Source organism: Rhinolophus sinicus, chromosome 15 (genome assembly GCF_057876585.1).
Source record: "Rhinolophus sinicus isolate RSI-liver-muscle chromosome 15, RSI-T2T, whole genome shotgun sequence".
In the NCBI taxonomy this organism is placed as follows: domain Eukaryota; kingdom Metazoa; phylum Chordata; class Mammalia; order Chiroptera; family Rhinolophidae; genus Rhinolophus; species Rhinolophus sinicus.
In genome coordinates this window covers 570,916-594,873 of record NC_142515.1, presented here as the reverse complement: position 1 = coordinate 594,873, position 23,958 = coordinate 570,916, and the positions used below count along the sequence as shown (strand labels likewise).

Sequence of the window (23,958 nt, the reverse complement as noted above, 5' to 3'; positions counted from 1 at the left end):
GCTCTCTAGAGAACGGATGAGAATGACAACTACTGACGAAACCCAGCGGCCGCCCAGCTGGGTGCCCGAACCGTGTCTGATGGGCCGTGCGTGTTAGAAGGTTGACAGTGATTTACTGAGAAGTACCAACGTGCTGACTGGGCCTGACACCCACCCCCAGCCCCTGCCTCCTCCACCTCAAGAAGCAGCCATGTGAGCTGGAGCCCATCGCAGTGCACAGATGGGGAAACTGAGGCCCAGGCCAGAGCCAGGAAGCAGCCCTGACAGGCATGAGGCTGTCCCAGTCCCCTTGGGCTGCCATACAAACGAGCACAACCTGGTGGCTGAAACAGTGCAGTCACTGCTCAGGGCTCTGGGGCTGGAGGTCCGAGACCCTGGAGCCAGGGGGCAGCAGGTCGGGCGCTGAGGGCCTGCCTCCTGCTTGCAGACGGGGCCTCATGCTGTGTCCCCATGTGTCCCTACATGGTGGAGAGAGCTCTGCTGCCTTGTCACGAGGCACTGGTTCCGTCAGATCAGGGCCCCACCCCGTGAGCCATCTCACCGTAACGTCCTCCTTGGAGGCCCAGCTCCAGCACGGTCACGTGGGGTTAGGGCTGCAACATCTGCAGTGGGGCCTCAGGCCTCGTGGCCGGGACAGGAAGTGGCCTCTCAGAGATGCCTGCAGGAGAGTGGATTTTGTACCGCTTGCCCCCTATGAGAACTTCCTGCCTGTTCTCCGTGCTCTGCCCATTGAGGCTGGGGCCGCAGGCACTGCTACCTCTCCAAGCCACTCTCTCTCAAGAGGTGGAGGGTTTGCGTGGCACCCGTGACTGGGGACTGGGTGTGGCTGTGGGCACAGCGGGCGCTGTGTGCTGGGGCCTTAGGTATCGTTTGCCAAGGGCACACTGCCTGTGGGTCAGCAGGCTGGTCGCTGAGGCCCCTGGGGCTCACTGGTTGTGGGGACCTTACCTGACGCCCAGGGGGTTCCCCAAAGGGACATTTGGGTGCTTTGTGCTAACCCTGCTCAGATTCTGTCAACAGATTTTTCCTTTTGCCTTTGCCCGTAGTCCCCCCCCCACCGTCTCTGCCTCAGGTGTGTCTGGGACAAGCCACCTTAGAGCAGACGCCCGTGTGCTGGTCCGTGTCAGACCTCCCTCCAGGCCAGAGCCGCGCAGCTGCGCCCGGCACGAAGCAGCCCGTCCATTTGTAGGAAGGGGAAAGCACATTGGTCAGTTTACTTAAAGCAGCTTGACTCTATGTTTCGTACACCATTCAGCTGGATGTTTTAAGTTTAAAACTTAAAGTTTAAAAGGAAACTTTTAAGGAATTTAAAGTATTCCAGTTTTTCTAATTCTGAGTGTGGATGCTCTCGCTATTTAAAATTGCTGGAAGAGAATGTGGGCCCTACCAGATCTGAAAACCAAAAGCTGATGTTAGTCGATTTCTAATTCCATATGAAGCCCACGGCGTTTGGTGGTTAAAAATGAAAAAGGAACAGCTCTGACGTGTTGGAACCAGAGGGGATGACTGACGCCTCCTGGCCACGTCGCTGTCCCAGCCACAGCAGTTTCTTGGGGTAGGAAGTCCCGTGGGCGACCACCTGGAAATGCAGTAGTTTCTGAACGTGCAATGACCCCTCTTGGGACAGTCTCGGTCACTGGATGTCTGTAACCTGCAGCTTGGGGCACAGTGTCCCCGGCCCCTTCCTCGCCATGCAGGCCTCTGTGATGCAGCAAGTGTCACCGCAGTTTGTCACATAATGAAATCACCTGTCAAAACAGAAAGACACTCTGTTTTCAAGGCCCAAAAAATTGATTTTTATGGCTGTTCTTGTAATTCCCTTTTTGAATTAGGCACACGATATTGATGCGGGCCTACTTTTTAATCATAATAGCTCCTGACAAGGTAATTAATTTTAAAACAACTCTTTTTTTCTCCTGATCCAAATGGCACTCTATTGAAATTAAAAGTGAGAGCCGGAGGCCGCAGGCCTGGCACTCAGGCAATTGCCTGGGGCTGTGACAGCGCCTCACGCTGCCGACCTTCCAGACGGGCCTGTTATTGATGTGCTCAGGCCATTATATCAGAAAGAGCAGGGCACAGAAATATGATAAAGTTTAGGTTTTTAATGATAGTCTTACAAGGTTCTAGACGTGCCAATGAAATGCTTCGCCGTCATCGCAGGCCCGTCCGTCCATCACCGTCCCCAGGCTCTCTCCTCAGAGAATGGGCAGCAGCCCAAGGGTGGTGGGGAGAGCCCCAGGCCTTCAAGGAAAACCTTGGGAGGGCCGGCTTTCTCTCTGTAAACACTCTGGAGGGTTTTTAAGTTGATTCAGTCCGTTATTAAATCTGAAATTGGTTCATTTTTAGAACAGGAATTTATCTCAGAGTGGGTTCCACCATTTAATCAGCCAGTCACTTGCTTCCTTGATTCAGAGTCAGGGTGTCAGCTGTCCACCTTTCTTTGTAGCCTTTGATTTCCTTTCCATCAGAAGTGAGGAGAGTCGCTTAAGCTTGACACTTCGCGCCAAGAGAGGACACCGGTGCCCCCGCACCTTTCAGCAGCCGACCAAAGCAAACCCCTTTCCTTAGAGCTCAGATTCAGTGCAGGTGTGTGGCTGGGAAATGGCTAAGAATGGGCAGGTGTCAGGAAATATCCTGTGACCTGGGGACGCTCACGGTGCTGCCTGTCCTTCCCACATCAGGCCTTTGCAGGGTGAGGCCCTGAGGACAGAGGACATGCTCGCTCGCTTGGCCAGGTGGCCTGGGAGCCTTGCCCGTGGAGGTTGACTCAGAGTCAAGGAGGCAGCTGACAACAGCGGGCTGGGGTGGGCGGCGGGAGCTGGAGAGGAAGGGAGGGAAGGAACGCTTCCATTAAGGGTCTCCTGCCCTGGGGCGTGGGGCCCACATGGCCTTGCACCCTCAGCCACCTCAGGGTCGTCGTGGAGCTGAGCTGTGTGGATTTGCCCACTCCTCGAACCCAGAACCCAGGGCCGTGGGCTGGCGGTACTCGTGCCCCAGGGCAGAAGCGGGCAGCTGACTGGCGGGGGGGTCAGGGCGGGCTGCGTCTGTGAGAGGTGCAGAGAACTGACAGGGGTCCCAAACCAGGGGGAGAAAGGCTAGGAGGGTGAGGGAGCCCACGGCTGCCTCCCAGCTTCAACATGCAGATTCGTTCTGCTGAGGGGTCCCTGTGTCTCCTGGGGGTGCCAGGCTCCTCGGGGCTCCTGTGGACACGTGGGGGGTGGGGGTGCAGGCTTCTCTGTGTGGTCTCAGCAGTCAGGAGTCGTCAGCGGAACGAGCTGTGAATGCCTGTCTGGGTTTCTTGGAGAACAGTGTGACTGAACCCAGTGACTGTCCTGTCACCTCTAGCTGGTCCTGGGGAGGGGCCTCTTGGCAGTACCCTTGCAGTGGGGACTGTGAGAAGGACGGGGCCTTAGCTGGTGGCCCCTCGTGACAGCAGAGCACATCACTATCTTCTCATTTCCAGCTGGGGCTTCACCCATCACAACATGCGGGACCAGGAAGCCCATGTCCCCAAGGGGAGGACACACCCATCCATCTCTCCAGGAGCCGACACTGATTCTCTGAACCATGTTTTTCTTCTAAAGATGTTTAATAGCAGAAAAAGGTTTATTTATTTTTGTTCAGGATGGCTGAGATATTGATAGCTACCCTCCTGCTGACAGAGTCCCGTGAGGGCAGGCTTCTCGTGAGGGTGGATGGGAAGAGGGGTGCGTGGCTGGTCCTGGGCATGGTGGCCGTCGTGGGCTGTCAGGCACATGTGTCTGCCAGTGTCTCTACTGTCCCCATTCCTGAGCCGTATTTCCTCTACAGAAAGATTTCATTTTAAAACAAGGCAGTGAAATTACTGGTTATCTGCACGATTAATAAGTTTGTTAAAATATGTCCGGTCTCTTCAAATTAATATATAAATTAAAAGTTATTCCAATTAAAACGGAAAACAAGAATTTTCCTTTTTCCAATTAAAACGGAAAACTGGACTTTAGCTAGATGACAGAGCAGTTGATGTACAAGAGAAAAGTGAAGGTAGACGAGGTGGTTTTTAAAAGAATTGTTCACAAGAGGGGCTTCCTTATAAGAAGTCAGATTAATTAAGTGTACAGGACAAAGGATAGGCAGAAAAGAAGAGAGAGAGTCTGAAAAAGACGTGTGTAATTTGGGGGCTTTTGTGCCATAGGAGCTCAGGGGGAAGAGTTTAGTGTGTTTCCTAAGTGATGCCCGTCAGTGTCGCACTGTGGAAATCGACAGGCTGGGTCCCTACTTCACACTCGTTCCAGGTGGATTAAAGTCTGGCCTAAAAACTCCACCTTGAAGACAAAGGAGGGGACCCTGCTGGGAAATGGGTCTGGAGAAGACAGAAACTGCCAGAAGGGGAGGTGACGTACTTGACTGCATGAAAATTAAAACATACACATGACAAAAGATGCCATAAACAAAATGAAAAGGTAGCCACAGACTGAGAAGAAAGAGGATTAATATCATGATTGACAGGGAAACTCCTAGAATTTAAAAAGGAAAAGGCAATATAGTAAAAAGAAAAACAGTCTCTGAACAAGTAGAAACAGGGAAAGTGCAGATTCCAACAAGGATGGGAGAAGATGGTCTAAGTCGCTGGTGATCACAGAAATTAAAACAAAAACAGCATTTTCCCCTCGATCGCATGTGGGAAATAGCGTGTGGTCAATTCACCATCGCCGCCCATGCACGTGTGAGCGGCGGCTGCTGGGCTGCCTGATGGCTCCGCTCACGGGAGCCGGACTAACCAGCCGAGTGCAGGAGCAGGAGGTGGGGTCCTCAGACCTGGGCGGCCGAGCCCCGCAGAAGACACAGCACCCACCTCGTAGAGCCTAACGCATGAGACACGATACCGCCTGCCTTTCATCTTTTGTTTCTCAAGCTGATGAATGCAGCGAGGGAGGCTGAGTGGTGACAAGCGCCCTGAGCGCCCCTGGCGTGCGCACCCTCGTGCATGACGGTGTGCTGGGGGCGTGCCCGGTCTCGGCACCAGAAGCTGTGAGGGTCGGGTGAGGATGCTTCCGGGCTTTCGCCTGCCCAGCACTCTGGGCTTTTAAGTCCCTTGGGGTGCAGTCTGAGTGGGGTTCCCTGGGGCCCCACCTGCAGCTCTTCACAGCAAGTGTGTCACTGAAGCCACAGCTGGGCAGTGAAGTTGGGAAGCTTGGTCACAGACTTTCCTTCCACACAGATGACATGTCTGTTTCGCCAATTGACCTGTTGGCATCAGGAGTACCGTGTTTCCCCGAAAATAAGAGCCAGCCGGACCATCAGTTCTAATGCGTCTTTTGGAGCAAAAATTAATATAAGACCAGGTCTTATTTTACTATAAGACCGGGTATAATATAATATATAATAATTTTTGCTCCAAAAGACACACTAGAGCTGGTGGTCTGGCCAGGTCTTATTTGCGGGGAAACACGGTCGTGGTGGGTGGTGGAGGCTATGTGTGAGCAGTGCCGCAGCCTCCTTGTTCTGAGGGCCAAGTGAAGGAGGCCGCTGCCATGGCTGCTGTCAGATGCTTGCCATGGACACGCTTTTTTGGGGAAAATCTTTCTGAAACAGTGCCATTGACTTAAAATATGCAGGAAAACTTAAGCAAGGCGATATCTGGAGAAGGACGCAGCTGCTGTTACCGTCTAACTTGGAAACATCCAAATGGGGATAACATGTAAACACTGCAGAGCAAGTTCAAGCGTCCCTTCCCCACTGGCAGGAACCATCCAAAGGCCAGGCGGAGGTGGCCTGGGTACCTGTGGACTCACGGGGCCACCTGCCCATTCACCCCTCCCCCGTCTGTTCCTGAGCGTGCTTGCCACCCCCTCCTTGCCCCCCAAAGCATGGAGACAACACTGTGACTGGCTTTTGAGAGAAGAAAGAGTTCTTATGTGTGAGTTTGGTCGGGCGGACCCAGGAGGCGGGGCTCAAACCTGTCTCCCCACCAGGGTTTGGGGCGGGGCTTTAAGGGGTTTCAGCTGTGCGACCTGCCCCAATCTGTGGGTCACTGAGGGGAGCAGTTAGGGCTCACAAGTGGTCCTTGGCCAGTGAGGTAGACGTCGGCTCCGCGACTTGTCAGAAACAAGACCAGTCTGAGCTGGTTCTGCAGTTATGGTTCCCTGTCCCCCCACTGCACCAGCTTCCCGGCTGCTTCTCCGAGTCCTCGCTTATCCTGTGCCAGCCCTTCTCCCTGGTGCTGGCTACAGTTCCCTCCAAATGTGGCTTCACACAGACCTGGCCAACTTGATGAGAACACGTGGGCAGCACACGCGAGTGTTGGAGGGAGCCACATGCTTGCTGTCTGGTGGACTCGTGTGGCCATGGTCACTGTGCTAATTGTCAGGTGCAAGTCTGCCTTCCATGGGAGACGGCAGAAAATGTGTGTTGGGCAGCATGGAGGACAGATGCCGACGGCCCAGCTGTGGCAGCCGGTCGGTCAGCCCAGACGCACTCATCAACCCGTCTCCTTCTCTTCTCCCAGGATTATTGACCAGCGATTCGAGAAGGTGGCCTACTTTGTCTTCGGTGACTTCAACTTCCGACTGGATTCCAAGTCTGTGGTGGAGGTAGGCACCTGGCCCAGCCCCGTCTGCAGCCCACACGCGCTCTGTTGTGTCAGGAAAAGCCTCCAAAGCAGTGTTGTCCTTTCTGAGCAAGTTCAGTGTCATCCTTCCCACTGGTTACATTTCAGGCAAAAACTCCTAGTAAAGACATGTCCTCCTGTCAAAAATGGGGCTACTGTTGGACTCAGAGATGAATTGGAGTCCCTCAGACCTCTGCAGCTGTTGCTAGCTGCCAGAGCACGTAATGTCATGCCGTGGAAGTTCTGTTGTCATCAACAGTGTTCAGCTTCTCGGTCCTCATTGCATATGTCTGCGAAATAGTTATTCTGTTTCATTTACTCAATCATCCACATCACTCAATCTTGGGGAACTTGGAGGCGATGTGTGTCTCCTCGGTGTACCACAAGGCCAGGGCCAGTGTCCCCTGGGGACCCTGGCATGATGTCCCTACTAAGGAACATGTGCAGACAGAAACCTGCCGCCTGGTGACTAGCATGTGGCTTTGAGGTTGGAAGGCAGGCCTCAGTGCAGCCCTGCCCGGTCCCACCTGTGTGACCTTGGAGAGTCACCTCCTTGGCCGGTGGCCGAGGCACAAGAGCTGGCTTCCCAGTGATAAGGTCCACTGCAGGGGGCGCTGGCCTGTGCTCCACAGCTCTGGGCCGGCGGGGCAGAGGCAGGCGGTGCTGGTGGGGCTGTGGCTGGCACTGTTCCCCAGCTCTCTGGGCTGTTAGACGCAGCGCTGATGTCAGCTCTCAAGGCAGCAGCAAAGGGGAGACCCCACCACCTGCCACCTGTACCTACATGGGGAGGCATGGTTCTCATCCAGGCAGGTATCACCCGGGCAGCTGTATGCCAGGCAAGCCTTCCAAGGGCTCGGTCCAGCACCTGGCACAGACTGGATTGTGCACGTGTAGCGACCACGGTAGAAATAATACGAAGCACTGATAGTCCCTCCAAGTTATTATCTTCCCATTAGTAGTCTCAGTTACAAATACCATCAGACATTAATCTTCCGTCTTCGGTGGAAAATTATTTCTTAAAGACAGGCTGAGCAGGCTTTTGATCACCCCATATCTCCCTTTGGTTGACAGAAATGAGTAATGCTGTATTGAAATCCTCTTTTTAATTTAATTAAGCTGGCGGCACCTCACCAAGCCAGCCTCACGTGCATGTGTAAACGTTTGGATGTGCTCACTAACTGTTGGGAGAGCGCGGGCCCCCGACATGGAGGGGCAGCCCCTGAGCGTGGGTTCCCCGGGGACCACACAAGCCTTTGTCTGGTTCTGCTGGTCTCTCCTCAGTGTGAGGTTGGAGAGCCGACCAGTCAAGTAGCGCAGAGCCAGGCCCTGTGCCTGTGGGTAACTCGGGGACGGTGCCTGTCGAGGCGAGATCTGCTGGGTATCCGCACTGTTGGGACCCACAGAGCCTGGCCCCTGGAGGAAGGCTGCTCCTCCATCACTTCTCGGCCACTGGGACTGGCAAAGCCACATTTTTAGATCTTGAGTCCTTGGGTTTGGGTCATTTCTGGCTGGTATTGGAACCAGGGCTTCTGCTGTGCCTGGAGCAGCTGCCCACTCACCTGGAGGGTCTCCTTATGGAAAAGTAAAGAGGGGTCCTCGGAAGACCGAGACCAAGCAGTCAGGAGCCGCTGAGCAGATTGCATGTCAGCAAAAGGTCAGAGACATTTCCCAGTGGCCTTTTCTTCCTGATAGAACAAATGTCACAAAAAAGGGCCGAGCTCCGGACTCAGGTCATGGTTGTCACAGGTGTGCAGTGTGCTAAGCTGGGTGGCTGGCTATGGAGGGCGTGGGGCCCGCAAGCAGCGGGCCCTGGGGGCCTCCCGCCTGGCTCGCAGGTGCAGTTGGGGCGACTTGTCAGGGAGTCATGGATTTTCTTGTTCGTCCTGCTGGGAGCTTGTGTACTGTCAGGGAACATGCGTTCCTGTGGGGGCCACAGCCCATTAGTGAGATACGCTGCGCACTTTGGTTTGTTACCTGACTCATCTCCCACTAACGCCTTTCTCGTGACCGATCATCTTGAGCAGCCTGGCCTGACCTCAAGGATCTGTCCCAATTTTTAAAGAAAGGGGTCCTGCTACTCAGGTGATCTCAGCAGCTGGGCAGTGATGCCTGGGACATAGGTGGACCTCCCTCGGCCCCGGCCCCTGGCCATGCACACAGCGAAGGCGGTGCTGCCTGCGCCTGGGCTGCTAGGTGCTTCTGCGCGTGTCTCCTTCCAGGGTGGGAAGCTTGGCTGCCAGCCTGCCCGGCCATGATGTCAGGTTTGATGATAAAGGGCCCGCAACCCAGCACCTTTGACCCTGGAAGGGGAAGCAGAGATCAAGGGTGGGCGGAGGTGAGCGCCAGAGACGGGACAGGTGCCAGCACATGCGTGCTTCCTGCGTTAGCAGAAGCATGGGACCCTTTTCCAAAGTAGCCTGCACACATCACCTTGAAAATCCAAGTACAGAGCAGTGCGTGAGTTCTGTTCAGCTCGTGCTGAAGGGGCTGTCTGTGAGCTGGCAGGAGCGTCTCCTGAGAACTGGCACATTGTTCCGACAGTGACTACGGAGCTTCAGGAATCCTGAATCTGCTGCAAGCCTGGAAAGTTCCAGACCAATGAGTGTCAGTGTTTGATGGGCACCTACGTTTTAATAAGCTCCTCCCGCGTTCTCTTCCTTCCCTTCAGGACAATACGGGCGTCTTCATTTCATTACTTTTCCATCAAAATTAACTGACAAAGATAAGGAAATTTTGAAATGCTGTTTTTTAGTATATAGTTCCCACAAAGAGCTGATTTTGAGAAGAAGCAGACAGTGGTCCCCGTGGTGACCCCTGCAGGACCCTGCCCCAGCATCCCCCAGCCTTGTCCTCCCTCAGCTTCACTGCCGGGGCAGCTGCTGTGGGGGGCCCAGCCCGGGCTGACCACACTGCAAGGTGGGGCTGCCGCTGTGGGCGGTTCTGGGCAGAGCCTTCTGACCTGGGGGTGCCGCCTCTGTTCAGATCCAGAGGCCCGTGGCTTCGGAAGTGGCTGGCATGTCCGGGGGGGCCTGGTGCCACAAAAGAACCCCTCCGCCTGCCCCGGCTGAGCCAGGGCCCCAGAAGACTTGCCCACAGCAGCGTCTCAGAGCAGGCAGCTGCAGCACCTCTGTCACCAGACGCACCTGCTGATGTGGCTGAGTTAGGTGCTGGCTGACGGCACCGGCGCCCTTGCCAGACCCAGTGCTTCCTCGTTTGCCCTGTTAGTCTGGCACCTTCAGAGGGAGGGAAAGTCAGTTGTTTGCAGCAGAATCATTCGCTCAGTAAATAAACAAATGAATTAATTTTTGGATGTTCACAGCCACGTGGTCCTTTAAAACCTGTGGAGAGATGGCTATTCAGTCGACAAATAAAACTTGAATTACATTTTTGCAGTTTCCTAGTAAGTAAAGCAAAACTACAGGAAATGATTTTTGTTGCAAACATATGGAATAAGTTTTTAGCTTAGAATTGTTTAGGGCCATCTGATCAAATGAAGACTTTGCCTCTGGAATTAAACACTCTCCCCCTTGGAGGCATCATCAGTACAGGAGGCTGGGAGGGGACCCCACGCTGGGCACCGGATCTCGTAGGAGCATCTGACGGGAAGGTGGGCACCACAACCCTCGCCTTTTCCAAAGTCGGATCCAACAGTTCCTGAGAATTGTGGACAGCGGGGAGGAAGCTGGTGCCGGCACAGCATGTGATCTCCCTGGACCACACCCTGTGACGGGCACACAGCTGCTCTGCCGTGAGGCCCGTGTGTCACCTCCAGGGCGCCCGTGTCTGCCTCAGCCTCGGACGTGCATAGCCTATTGAGAAAATGATAAGTAATTTCAGAAGTGTTCTCACCACTGCAGACCTGACTGTGCAGGGAGAACTGCGTGTGTGGTGTCCTGGGTCCTGTGACAGTGGCCGCAGGCTGGGCGGCTGAGCACCAGACATCGGTCCGCTCACAGTTCTGGAATCCAGAAGTCCAAAGTCAAGGCATCCAGGGCCGGGCTCCCTGTGGAGGCTGTAGGGCTGGTCCTTCCACCTCTTCTGTTTCCTAGTGTCCTGAGCGTCGCTGGGCACGTAGCCGCCCAGGCTCTTAGGCCCCCCCACACCTCCCTGTCCTCATTTTTCTCACATGAGGCCCCCCCCTAAATCCAGGATGATTCTGTCAAGACCCTGACCTGATTACATCTGCGAAGACCCTTCTTGAAAGTCAGGTCACGTGCTGAGGCCTGTGGGCGTGAATTCTGGGGACGCTCTCCAACCCCCTAGTGCCGATGACATCTCCTCCCACCAGTGCATGGACTAACTACTTACTATAGAACATGTTTCTCGGCCAAAGCGGATGTAAAAATAAATTCAATGAGAAAGACCAAATTCCCTTTGTTGGGGATTAATTTTGGTAGCATTAGTTAAGCTGCTTATTAACTACTGAGTTTTAAAGTACCAGGAAGCACCTCTTGTGGCAAATCAGGGTCTGTTCATTGGCGTGGCTCACTTCTTAAAAGGGTTTCTAACTGTAACAACAGTTACTGGAGATTTTGTGGAAACCAAAGAAAACCTGTCCAGACCTTCCCGAGAGGCTGAGTCAGGCAGGAGAGCAGAGGGCAGGTCATGGGGAAGACGCGAGGAAGGTGTTCGGGACGGTTGGCTTGGGGCCTGGGGCCGGCGGCCAGCCAAGCACCAGCAGCCCCGGCCACTCTCAACGTGGCCTCTGACGCCCTTCCCTGTCCTCTCATTTTCTTCCACATTAAGTGTTGGATGAAGGTGTGACAGGGAACACCAAGCATTGCTGCCGCATCGCGTCCGCTCCCAGCGGGTGAGGCGCAGAGCCTCGCGCCCTGGCCCAGGGTGGCTGTGGCTTCACGCACCTTCCGCCTGGGTCACCTGAGGCGTCACACCCACATCGCCCCCCTGAGGGATCCCTGCAGTTGCGCCCCTGAGACATGTGGGATGCTGGCACCCCGGTCACAGCCTCTCCGTGACACAGACGCAGTGACTAGCAGCACGTCTGGGCTGGACCCCCGAGGGCGACCCCCGAGGGCCGCGATGTTGTGGGACGGCCTGGGAGGCTGCGTGTGGCTCCTCTGCTGGCCACACGTTCACATTGCAGCCTCTCCTCCCTGCAGTGGGCAGTTGGGAAAGAGGCCTCTGAGCAGAGCAGGCTCAGCTGCTTTTCAGCGGCCCCCATGGTGCATTCTCTCCTTTCTGGGCCTGGGAGGCTGTGACACTTTAAGTTTGTCACAGTATCACCATCAACCGCTATAAGTGCTGGTGTCCTTCATCACTGTCCAGCAAGTATTTCCTGCGCGCCTGGTGGGGGGCCGCTGCCGTCTCAGGATAGGGGTGGACGCAGGGCCCTGCCGGCCTCGCGGCGATGGCCCTGGGTGCCAGGAGAGCCTGGGTGGTGGTCTGCCTGCCAGTGGCACTACCCAGCTCCCCATAGCCTGGGGGACATTGTTGAGGGACACAGTAGTGTCCTGGGGGACACAAGTGCCCTATCTGCCTGTTCAGTTCCACCTATCAATTCTGCTCCAACTCCCTAGAGTCTGAAAAGCAATGTAGGACAAAGTTCCCCCAGGAGCTGGCAGACGCCCTGCTCGGAAGCATTTCCCTTTCACAGGACAGCTGTGCTAGGAGCCCAAGGGGACTGTTTCTCTGGGACTTGGTGTCAGTTAGCCAGAAGCCAGCAGGGCTTATTGAGGAGTGGGTCCTGCTGTGGGTGGGGCCTCCTATAGGGTGGGGCCTGCTGTGGGTGGGGCCTCCTATAGGGTGGGGCCTGCTGTGGGTGGGGCCTGTTTAGGGGCGGGGCCTGTGTCCTGTTGGGTCTCAGACGCTGGTCTGGGGCCACCACTGACAGGCAGACAGTCTGTGTATACAGGGGAGACACAGCCCTGGGCAGGCACTGGGGTGTGGACTCCGCTTCCTCTGTCCCACCCCACCAGGGGCTCAGCGGGCCCTCTGCTGCCCCAACCAGTCTGGGTCTGCACCTGGCACTGTCCCTTACTCCTTCTGGGTGGGCAGGCAGACCTCCCTCAGCAGTGAGCCCTCTTTCGGACACTCACGTTTAGTGCCTGTAGACCGGGTTCTGGGGATGGGAGAAGGGCCACACTGGCCTCCCCTCTGCGTTCTTGGGAAAGTCTGTGTTCTCAGCTTGGGCAGATCACCCTACAAGTGGTCCAATCGCCCAGGGCAGCATGACAGGTGCCCACGTGCCTCCTAGCCAGTGCTGTCGTGTGTGTGGTAAGAAGGCCTAAGGTGTCGTGATGGGGACACAGAGTACTTTCTTGTCTAGAGGTGGCAGGTGCCCTCCCTCTTGAGGAAGAAGGCCGAGGTTACGTTTTTGGCTCAACTAGAAGCCACGCCTGGTTTTGGTTTTCCTTGCTGAGCCCCCCTAGAGCCGCCAGTTCAGCCTCCTGGTGCTGGGTGCTGGCTGCGCCTGGTGGGCACGCTCCTCAGGGATTAATTCAGTCCGTCCTCAGACAGGAGGGGCCTGTGAGCAGAGGCAGCGTCTGTCCCCTGCCAGTGCAGCAGGACGGGCTCCAGGAGGGCACAGGCGGCCCAAGGTGGAAACCTGCTGCCATTTGCAGGGAGGGAAGCTTCCGGACCTGCAGTCCTACCTGGCACCAGCCTCAGACAGAGGTGCTGCGTGTGAAGTGAAGACCGTCCCCCAGGAACTAGCAGCTTCGCATTTCAAATGCAAATTAATACAAACATGCTCATAGAGCAGAACTGGGACGATACTGTGATCAAATGTGGTGCCGCCTAAGCCATAATTAAAACATACACAAATTAAACACAATTACCATGGACCATCTAAGGGGCCATACATCGTGAAACTAATTAATAATGAAGCCTCCGCTCAGCCCTGCTGGCAGGATCGCTCAGAGGGTATGTTTTATGCCTTGCGCGGTGGCAACTGGCAGCTGGGGCGCTCAGCTGGCCGCAGTGACAAAGAGTGACAGCAGTGCCAGGCACTCCCGTCTCTGTGTGGCCCAGCTTCACGCCCACCTGCCGTCCATCACCACCCGACAGTGATGGTGATGGATGCGTTTTTGGAGGCTGGCAGCCATTTTTAAAATCCGGTTGCCAGTTACTGACAGGTACACGTGTGTTCAGGTGCCAGGTGGACCCGCTGAGAAGCAGGTCCTGTGAGGGGCTCAGACTTAGAATTAGTGGTCCTCTGGGAGGCACTTGTCTGCAAGAGGGGTACCAGGCACTATCCCAACAGCTGGGGGTCCCAGCACTGTCCCTGCCGGCCATGGAGGAGGACGGAGGGAGGCAGGGCAGACGTCACAGCACTGTGAGTGGGCCAGGCCTCTGGCATTGTGAGCTCCTGTCCGAGACCACAGACATTCCTGCAGCCCGGCCTTCTCCCCCCAGGGGTCCCGAAGGGCACAGCCCCACTCGGCAGGAAGGGCATGGCCGCCCCATCAGAAGGCCGACATGAGCTGATGCTGAGCTCCACACGCCATGCTGGCTGGCATTTGGTTCCCGGTCACCTTGTTGAACCAAACCCCAGCCAGGCCTGCGCACCCCAGACCCCTCGGCCCACAGACTCAGTGGACATAGGCCAGGCCAGGCTCCATCTCCGGCTCTCGTCAAGGGCACTGCGGGCAGAGTGGCTGTGCTGCTGGCTCTGTGCCTTTGCCACTCCTCGGCCTGGGGTGTGCCCTGCCGAAGCCCACACGAGACCAGGGCTGCAGAGCGATCCCAGGAGGCCCAGGCAGTTTGCCGTCCACGAGACAGAGGAAAGGGCCACCCAACTCCACCAACCCCCATAACCCCTGGCAAGCGTCAGCAGTCGTGATGTTTGGCAGTCTGAGTGGGGGTCAGTGTGGACAGGTCCATGCTGATCTCCCTGGCCCGGCCTGCACGCCAAGCGTCCTGGCAGCCAGGGCAGCCTCCCTCCCGCTCTGGACGCTCTTCCGGAGTAGACTTGTGGGCTGTACTTGTTCTGATGGATGAGGTCAGGGCTGCCTGAGGGACCTTGTGTGAGGTGCGTTGGCCAAGCCATACTTGTCTGTTTCTTGATTTGAAACAATAATAGAATTATTAAATTAAGTCATTAAATTTACTTTTTAATTACTGTTTTTAAAAAAGAGACCTTTATTTGGTCTGTTTTGATATAGGTCCTATGACAATCAACCAAAAAATGAACCATAATTTTATGCCTAATTATGTTGACTATCCTGGGTTTTACTTGAGGGGACTTTCTTCCAGAAAGTTTGCTTTACAAATATTAGCCCGTATTTCCAATTGGTAGATTGATGTCAAAAGAATTATTTCCATAATTGTAGAAAAAGAAGAAAAGAGACCAAAGCATTTGTGACGTGCGCTTCTCCTGTTGGAGGAGCTAGAATTTCTGATGCCCGCCCAGCTCCGGTGCTCACTGGTCTTTGGCGAGTGTTTCTGGGTTGGCTGGGCGCTGCCTCCTTGCCCCCCTCGGGGCTTTAAGGATCAGAGCAGGTCTTCTCTGCCAAAGCCCCGTGGGGCACAGTGCCACGATCGTGCCCAGTGCAATGTGTGCCGCACGCACACACCCCACCGCACGGCGCTGCACAGTGCACTTGGCTCTCTGGAGCCTGGCAGCTGCTCAGTGGAAGGAAGCGACGGGGGTGAGGGTCTGTGCCCTCCCCTCCCTGCGGGGTCTGAGCCCTGGTGTCAGTGGTTCCCCCAGCCCGGGCCTCGCTGCAGGCACAGACCCTGCCATGTGGCTGTGCCAGTCCTGGGAGCCAGCCCTGGACCAAGCTGCGTGTGCCCAGGCACCTGCTGGGCAGGACTCAGGAAGCCCCCGTGGCACCTTCCAAAAAGATAGGCTGAGCTCTCCTGGCGTGAGAGCTCCAAACGCTGCGGGTTTCACAGGTGCGCGGACGGGTGCCGCCCCGTGTGGCCAAGCTGTCGGCAGTTAGCAGGAGCGGCCTGGGGACAGGACATGAAAGGGTCTTTATGGCCTGTTGTTGTTCTGGACAAACGACAAACAGTGGACAATGTAGAACAAAGAGGACGAAGCCGCCTCCAACGCTGGCAGAGCCTCATGACGGCGCCTCCCGTTAACTGTCGCCTGCTCCCCAGCAGCCCCCCCCCCCCCCCCCCCGCCGCCCGCCCCGCCTCTTGCTCTCAGTGATGTCAGCGCATCTGGCCACAGAAACTTTCTCAGCAACCATGAAGAGGTTTCCCTGCTCCTGGGAAAATCTTTAGGAAAGGTGGGCCGTCTCTGGGGAGTCAGAGTAAGGAGAGGGTGAGGTTTCGGGCCGTTCCTGCCGGAAGCAGCGGGCGCCGTTCCCGAGTGCAGAGAGCTCGCCCTGCGTGCTCTCTCCTGCAACCCGTCGTGTCAGCCCCACCGCGCAGCCCTCAGGTCCACCCAGGACAGTCTTCTCTGTCGCGGGCAGATTGCCCCGTCCCCAGCCAGGGTGCTGGTCCTCACAGCCCTGCCCTGCGACGAGTGTGGGCAGCCAGCAGTCACACCGCTCCGGCAGCAGCCAGGCTTCCCCGGGCCTTCTCAGAGGCTCTGCGTGCACGTGTGTGTGTGCCTGCGTGTGCAGTGAGTGCATGTGTGTACACATGTGTGCTCCTAGCATGACAGTAAGAAGGCTGAAACACTGGCCAGACTTCCCTTGGGATCGGGTACGTACGTGTCACTTAGTCACACCATTCTGTCACAGGCTTCGTGTGGCACTGGTGTTGTCCTTGCTGTGCTAAGTGGAGGCCTTCCCCCTGCGAAGCCCCCAGTGGCCTATGTGGCAGTGCTGTCCTCTGGCTGTGTGGACCTTTGTCCCCAGCACACTGCACTCTGGCCATGGACGCCTCTGGGTACTTACTTTTCGGGGTGCAGTGTGTGTCTGCCCCAACGGGGACAGTCAGAGAATTCCATGGGATCCCCTGTCAGAGCATCTTCCCTCAGGTCCCTAGGTGATTGGTGACCTGGGGAGCTTGAAAGCCCGACTCTGTTTCCTACTCTTGACTAAGTGGCTTCCTGATTGTTCTTCCCCTTTCTTCTCCTTGAATAAGTCTAGGACTTGGAATAATCTCTGGGGACGTTAGTCACCAAGAAAGAGTCAGTCACCGCGGCCATCATGCTCACCTGATGTTCCCAGAACTCAGAAGGGGTCCAGGGGACCAGGAGGGCTGTTTATCACAACCGCATTTCTGATTCTCTGAACCCACGTTGCAGGGCCCAGCACTGAGGCCTGGGCTGTTGGTGGGAGCAGGAATCTTCTGAGCTGCTGCCTCCAACCCCTTCACTCCGGGGGTGCCAGGCCGCCTGGTGCAATGTCTGTTCAGGGAACTGGCGCACCCGACACAGCAAGACACAAGTCGGCCTGATGAGCAGCGTTACTGGGAAACTGACTTGTAGCGTCAAAGACCATGCTCGTCCTCTAGAGTGAGCTCTGTTTTCCGTGTCCCTTGGAGGATTTAAATGTAAAAGGTAGTGATGTGTCCGTTCACTTGTTACGGCCGACCTGGGTACAGTGCTGGGTCTTTCTTTGCAAACCATCATTGGAAACCCTTCTGTTCCTTTCTTTGGTCTCTGCTGCATGACAGATGTTAGACAGGACTTTTATATGGAGGCCTTTTTTTATTCTTAGACATTTTATGGCTAGATTTTCACCAAAAATAGCAGGATAACAAGAACAATGGGGTGGTGCTGAGTTTCCTCCTGACGTGCCCTTGGCTGGTTTTCCAGTGAGGAGCTTTCTACGCAGTTCAGTTCACTGCATGGTGGTCACTGCTGAGGGGCAGCTTAGTGATTTCCGGGTGGTGGGGGAGAACAGAGGCCCTGACTCAATTCCAGAGAAAGGGGAGACAGACCGTCTTGGTGTTGACAGCGTGGCACAGCCTGGCCATGCAGGGCCGTCCAGCTCAGCTGGGAGAACAGCTCCCTGTGGGACCTGCCAAGCAGGCTGTGGCCTCAGTGGTCCCTGCTGGACACACAGCACAGAGCAAGCCAGAGTCCTCATGCTAAGAACCGGGCGCTGTACCCCTGGAGCGTGAGGCTGTTGTCAGCATCTTCTTGCTGGGACCCAGTAGCTAATGCTGTTATTGCGCCCGCTGACGCCTTCTGTCCCAAGTGTGGACATCCCGCTGGTCCCTAGGTGCAGCCAGGGGGCAGGACACACTGGTGGCAGTAGGGATCGGCCCAGCGTCGGGTCTCCAGGGTTTGATGGAGAAGCCGTGCTCCCAGAAGGTGACAGGCACTCGGCTGTGTGCCTGGGAGCTGTGGCCAGGAGCGAGGCTCTGAACTGGCCATAAGGCGCCAACAGCATTCAGGCGTGGCAGACAGCTGAGCTCACGCCCATTCTGTTCCCCATTTCGTTTCCTGGTGGATGGACCCAGAGCAAAATCCCGTGTGAGTGGACAGAGCTCGGGGAGGCCCCAGAGGAGAAGGCTGCCGTGCCCGTCTGTTCCCAGGCTCGTCCAGGCCCCCATGGCCAACCAGCCCCATCACAGCGGCACACGCGCCCCTCACTGACCATCTCCAGGCTCTGTGTCCAGTGGGACGAGGCAGTGACCGCCTGGGGAGCAGAGCCCCTTCTGACTTCTGGAGGCATTTCCAGCCTCACTCCTTCCATCTGTGAGTCTGCCATCACAGCTAGACGTGGGCTAGTCACGTTCCTCCGTGCCGTGGCTTTTTCTGTCCTTTGGTTGTCGCTGGTTTTTAGGGAAGTCTCAGAGATGATGGCACAGGTTTCAACAAGCGTCCTGAGAAGCCAGGAGCGGGTAGATGGCAAGGCTACGCTCACTGGCGGTCAGACCAGGATGTAGAAGTCCCCACGCACGTCTTCTTCCTATGTCTGGAATCCAAGGTGACCCGACAGGTCCCTGGCCAAAGGAAGTGTGTCACCCAGGTCAGCGCTGCCGAAGGTCCTCGGAGCTTACCCTCGGGGGCTCCTTGTTGGCCCCTTTACAAAGCCGTTGAAGGCACTGTTTTTAAGGCCCATTTCTTTTACAAGCTTTTCCTTTCAGAGTTTCAGGAATCAGTTCCTAAACATCTGTCTGTGGCTTAAATCAGCACCGGCCAGGCCAGCCATGCTCGCGTCCCTTTGTCCCCTCGCCTTTGTTTCTGATTTCACGCTCTCAGAGGGGCTGCATGTTTTTCTGCGTGAAGTTGTCAGAGGGATGAAAGGTCTGGAGCAGGGTCACACTTGGAGGGACGGGCGTGAAAGTTGGTGAAATGGTCTTCAGGACCACCCACCAGCCCGGCCCGGCCCAGCAGAGGCTGGTGTACCGTGCAGACATACCTGCAGCCAGCTGCACAGGGACAGGGGACCCTCGCCATCCTGAGGTCGGGGGCACCCCGGAAGGGATGCCAGAGCCCTGGGACTGTGTTTTATGGGCTGTTCCATGATGTGAAGCTCTCCTGGGGGTGTCCAGGTGGAAATGGGCCTCACTGGGTCATTTCCTTCAGGCCACAGTTTGGAAACCAGAAAACTCTAATTGCTTAGGACACGCTAGAACACGTGCCTCAGTAGCTGACTGTCGAGTGTGGATGAACCGCCAGCACCCTGCCCCCCATGTGGAGGGATCCAAGCAGAGGCTCGGGTGGTACAGTGGCCATGTGGTCCCAGGCCCAAGTGCCACCAGACACTCCTGTGCCTTAAACAGTCTGCAGACATCCGGCCCGACTGGTTTCCTCTGCCGACCGAGGTCAGGATGAAACCTTGTCCCCACCTCTTTGTGCAGCCATGACGAGTGACGGGTGACCCCGACACAGTGGCCCTGCTCAGCCCTCCAGAACACGCCGCCCGGCTAGACACAGCAGTGTGTGGCACCCGCGAGGTCCAAGCCGTGTGTCAGGGCCCCCATCCCTCGGTGCGGATTTGGGAGGGGGGTGTGGCAACCAGTGGTCCAGGTCAGGAGACCACACTGATGGATTGTGGGTGCATCCCCACTGCTCCTGGGGCTCCGGAGGGACAGCAGCCTCTTCCGAGCCTTTTGATCCCAGTCAGGTGGCTTTGCCCACTGGTCACACTGGACCAGGAGGCCTGCGTCCCCTCGCAGGCGTGCTCCTCAGAATGCATTCAGGGGGCAATGACCATGTGCTGAGAATGGCCTGGGACCCTGTGGCTCTCGGCCAGCCTGGGCCCATCCCCACCAGATGGGGTCTCCTAGCAGGAAGGACTTCATAGCTCTGTGAACTAACACTTGGGCTTGTCTGCGTCAACAAAACAGGAATGGACTGTCAGCTGCCAGGATGGTCAGAGGACTTTCCCTGAGTGGCCGTGAGCCCAGCCTTCCTGTCTGCAGTCACACTTGCCTCAGTGGGCCTCCCACAGTGGGAGGCAAGGCTCCGAGTCGGGGTGTCAGGTCCCCTGACATGGCCCCTCTGTGTCCCGGGTCCTCCCTGCACTGGCCCTCAGTGGCGTCTAGAATCTGCATTGTGGCCTGAGCCGGGCTGAGGACCCAGAATCCCCTGCAGGCTCCACAGGGGGCTCCTTCTGACTCCGGTGCAGAGGGAAACCCAAACGCTGCTCTGGTCCACGCATGGCTTTGCAGACAGGCAGAGCTAGCCACGAAAGTACGCACAATACATACGTCGTTCCCTGTGTTTTCTTCGGGGGAGGAGAAAAGGTGAAATGGAAAGGCACTGATGGTCTGTCTGCCTCTGAGAAGGGAAAGAACCCCTGGGCCCCTGGGTGGGGCCTGTGCCAGTGGGGCGCATGCTGCACTGTCCACGGAGCTGCAGGAGGCCGGCTGTGTCCCCTGCGAGCCCGTCACCTCCCACCTGACCACTGCCCCTCCCCTGCCCCCTTCTCCCAGCCACAGTCCCCCAGGCTGCAGACAGGAAGCCTATGTGTCCACCCCTCCCCCGACTGCCCTGGCCTTTCCGCAGCTCTCAGAGGCTGGGCCCACAGCACCTGCAGCCCCTGCAGCACTGGTGCCACCTCCGAGAAGCCTCGTACGCTGCCACCACCTGCCTCGGTGTCTACACACCCTCACCCCAGGTGCGCAGGGACACACTCGGTGCCCGCCCGATCCTGGCGTGTGGGGGCCTCGACATTGCCACCGCCGCCACCTGTGACCTTGGTCCTTAGGAGACGTGTGATGGCTGTCGGGGGGTGGGGGGCACTCGGCGGCTGTGCAGTGACACGCAGGGAAGCCTGCCTGGGAGATCGCCGTCCCCACCAGGTCGGGAGTTGTGCTGGCTGTGGGTGGCTGCCGAGCACCCATCTGCCTGCGGTGGCTGCACCAGGGATGAGCATTGCAGCCTCTGCATCTAGAAACAGCAAATAAGATGAGAAAATGCGGCCCTGCCTGTGCCCCCTGCCGTGTGTAAGTTGGGTTCCTGATAGACGCGTTTAGGTCTCTGCTTGTGTGTTTTTGCTGATTCTTGCAAACACGGACCAAATCTGTGGCACAGAACCTGTGGACTACTTCCTAACGAAGGCAGCTCATCCTGTGCGTCCTGTGCGCTGACACCCTCCATGTCCCCCAACCAGGCTATTAGAAAGGCTCAGAAGGACATGGGACTTCCCTGCAGGCTCCCAGCCCCAGGCCAAGTCTGGGTCCCTGGGGTCTGTTGCTCCTCGCCCTCCTCCCTGAGGAGGCTCAGGAGGCACAGGCTCCTGTCTGCCCAGTGGGCACAGGGCACATGGGAGGGCTCTGCCGTTAACAGGATTGCGTGGGAGCATTGGTGACAACTGAGTGGGAGGGAGATGGGACAGATTTAACTCCTGGGACGCATGGGACCAACTGCACATGTGCACCTCCAACTGTGTGAGTCAAACTCTGCCAAGGACACGGGCCCTGGGGCCCTCCCTCCTCACCAGTTTCCCAGGTGACAAGAAACCCAGGAACTTTGTCACCCACGCCACAGGTGGACAGCCTTGGTGATGGTAGTCCCTTTAAATTCCAAGAGAAAAACACGGCGCGAGGAGTGTCAGCCAGATAAGTGCTGGGCCACGTGTGGCTGCCAGTAATGAAATACATCTCGTGGCTCATTTAAAGCAGCCTTTGGGGTACTTTTCTCTCCTTTCAAAGGAGAAAATCCCCGGCTAAGTAGGTGAGGGGAAAGGCCAGGCCTGCACGTCTGTATATGAGTGGACGGACCCTTGAAAGACGGTGGCGTGCCTGGCGGCCGGATCACTTCTTTAAAACCCTGTGACCCAGGAAGCTGGGGGAGTGTGTGGGCAGAGGGTGTGGAGGGAGGGCCCAGAGCTGGGCCTGACGCATAGGTGGCCCCAGTGTGTGCTGCCCGCCTGCGGCCAATAAGATGTTGATCCTTTGGGAGCCGCCTGAAGAGGCCAGATAACGCAATTTTATAAAAAGTTTTCAGCAGATGCCTTTGGGAGAAGGACCATGAATTTCCTGAATCAGTGTTGGGTGGCTTCAGTGGCCGCCTGCCTGCCAAGCCCTGTCCCATTCAGGGAAGGCCTAAGCCACTTAGACACATTAGCATCTGGATGGAGCTGGCCCTCCCGCCCACGGCCCCTCTGCTCTGATTGTGCCCCGTCCTAATCCTCACCCGATTGAAGTCGGCCAGGCTGATTTGTGACACCGGAGTCCAAAAGCCACTTTGGGGGTTTGACCCGCTGGCTGATCTGTGCTCTGAGTGTTGGGGCCACGCCCGCCTCCTGCCTCCCGTGCCAGGCAGTGCGAGTCCCTCATCCTCAGAGGCCTTGCACGGGGTCTGCGGGGCTCACATCCAGGGCCTCTCGCTGGAGGGGCGCTGAGCCCAGCTCCCTGAGGAGGACGCAGGAAGGACTTCACCAGGGCCGCTCAGAGAGGTGTTTCTAAACAGTCGGGACTGGTTGTTGTGTGGCAGTGGTCTTTTCAAATAAGCATCATCTAGCCCTTTTTAAGAGAGCAGCTTCCCCGAGGTATGATTTATGTGCAAACCACACCGTGGTTTCCACCAGGCCCACCAGCCCCAGAAGCCTTGCTCCGCCTGTGTCCCACTCCCACACCTGCACTTGTGGGTGATGGGACTTGGCAGCCTGTGACACGTGGGGGAAGAGTCTGCAGGAGACGCGAAGGGGGACAACAAGCTGGGGGAGAGGGGACCATGCACTCAGCCACTGGTGTCTGCTCCCACCTGCTCTAACGGCCCCTGTCATTGGCACGTCCTCCCAGCAGGTGTGGGCTGGATCCCCCACCCTGTGAACACCGAGCCTGGGGTGTCTCACAGCCCATCCAGAGGCCCGTGTGTCCTCAGTGAGTGGTCACTCAGTGGGCGTGTCCTCAGTGAGTACCTGTCCCACACCCCCTTTGTCTTGTGTTCTGAGCTCCCCAGCATCCACGCTGACATACCTCTCGGAGCCACACTGCTCTCTGGCGAGAGACTCTGGTGGCCGAGCACGCACACACCCAGGCTAAGACCAGAATTTTCTAAATAAGCCTGGATTTCGTATAACTTTTAGCCAATCAGATGGCGGCCTGCTGTTTGTGAACCCGGGTGCCAGGCGCGCGAGCATCCCCGCTGAGCGGCGTGTCCCTCGTGTCCCTCGTGTCCCATGAAGGGAACAGCTCTTGTTCTTCCCTTTCCCCTCAGGTGTCTGGTGCCCCTGCCCCAACCCCCAGTGTGGCCTCCGTCCTCCTTGGGTCACCCCCAGCCCCTTGTGTCACCTTCTGGGTCCTGTCCAGCTGCCACCAGCCTGTCCATGGGTGGGGACACCACCAGGCATGTTGTGACTTCACTGTCCCTCTCCTCCTCCACTCGGGCTGTTGTGAGCAAATCCCCCTGCGCTCTTCCCGGGTCTGAGCCCACGCAGCTCAGCTGAGAAGCCCAGGGGGCCCCGGGTGGAGCAGGGGGCAGGGGCCACTCTACGGCCGCACAGCACTCAGCCAGGACGCTCGTCCAGGACGGGTCTGCATTTGGGCTGTGGGGCTGCCAGGCTCTTCTTCCTGTTGAGCCACCCTGGGGCCCTTGACACAGAATCGGAGTGAGGAAACGGCAAGGTCTGGGCGGGAAGTCAGGGGCCCAGGTGACTGCTTTCGGGTGGCGTGGCCCCGGGGCAGCCAGGCGGGGGACCCTCCCCTGGGACTAATTCCTTCGCTCTCCTGCAGACTCTCTGCGCCAAGGCCACGATGCAGACGGTCCGGGCCGCCGACACCAACGAGGTTGTGAAGCTGATCTTCCGCGAGTCAGACAACGACCGGAAGGTAACCCGCGGCCGCTGCGTGCCATCCCGAGCGGGGCGAGGGGACCGTGCACTCAGCACTGGGGTCTGCTCCCCCTGCCCTAACGGCCCCTATCGTTGGCAGGTGATGCTGCAGCTGGAAAAGAAGCTCTTCGAGTACTTCAACCAGGAGGTTTTCCGAGACGACAACGGCACTGCGGTGAGTCCTGCTTCGGCCGTGCCACCGATGCCCCCGTGGCCTCGTTTCCTGGTGCCGTCACAGCCCAGGGGGCCGCTTCTGAACCGCCCATCACT

At 57.2% G+C, this 23,958-nt stretch overlaps 1 protein-coding gene across 2 annotated transcripts in view; it reads left to right on the top strand.

The window, feature by feature from the left end:
• Positions 1-23,958, top strand: part of INPP5A (inositol polyphosphate-5-phosphatase A) — a 168,943-nt gene that overhangs the window by 124,845 nt on the left and 20,140 nt on the right. For both annotated transcript variants that reach the window (XM_019728303.2, XM_019728304.2), the window contains exons 9-11: positions 6,491-6,575; positions 23,591-23,686; positions 23,789-23,863. In XM_019728303.2, coding sequence (XP_019583862.1) covers positions 6,491-6,575; positions 23,591-23,686; positions 23,789-23,863 — 256 coding nt within the window. The remainder of the gene's footprint in view (positions 1-6,490; positions 6,576-23,590; positions 23,687-23,788; positions 23,864-23,958) is intronic.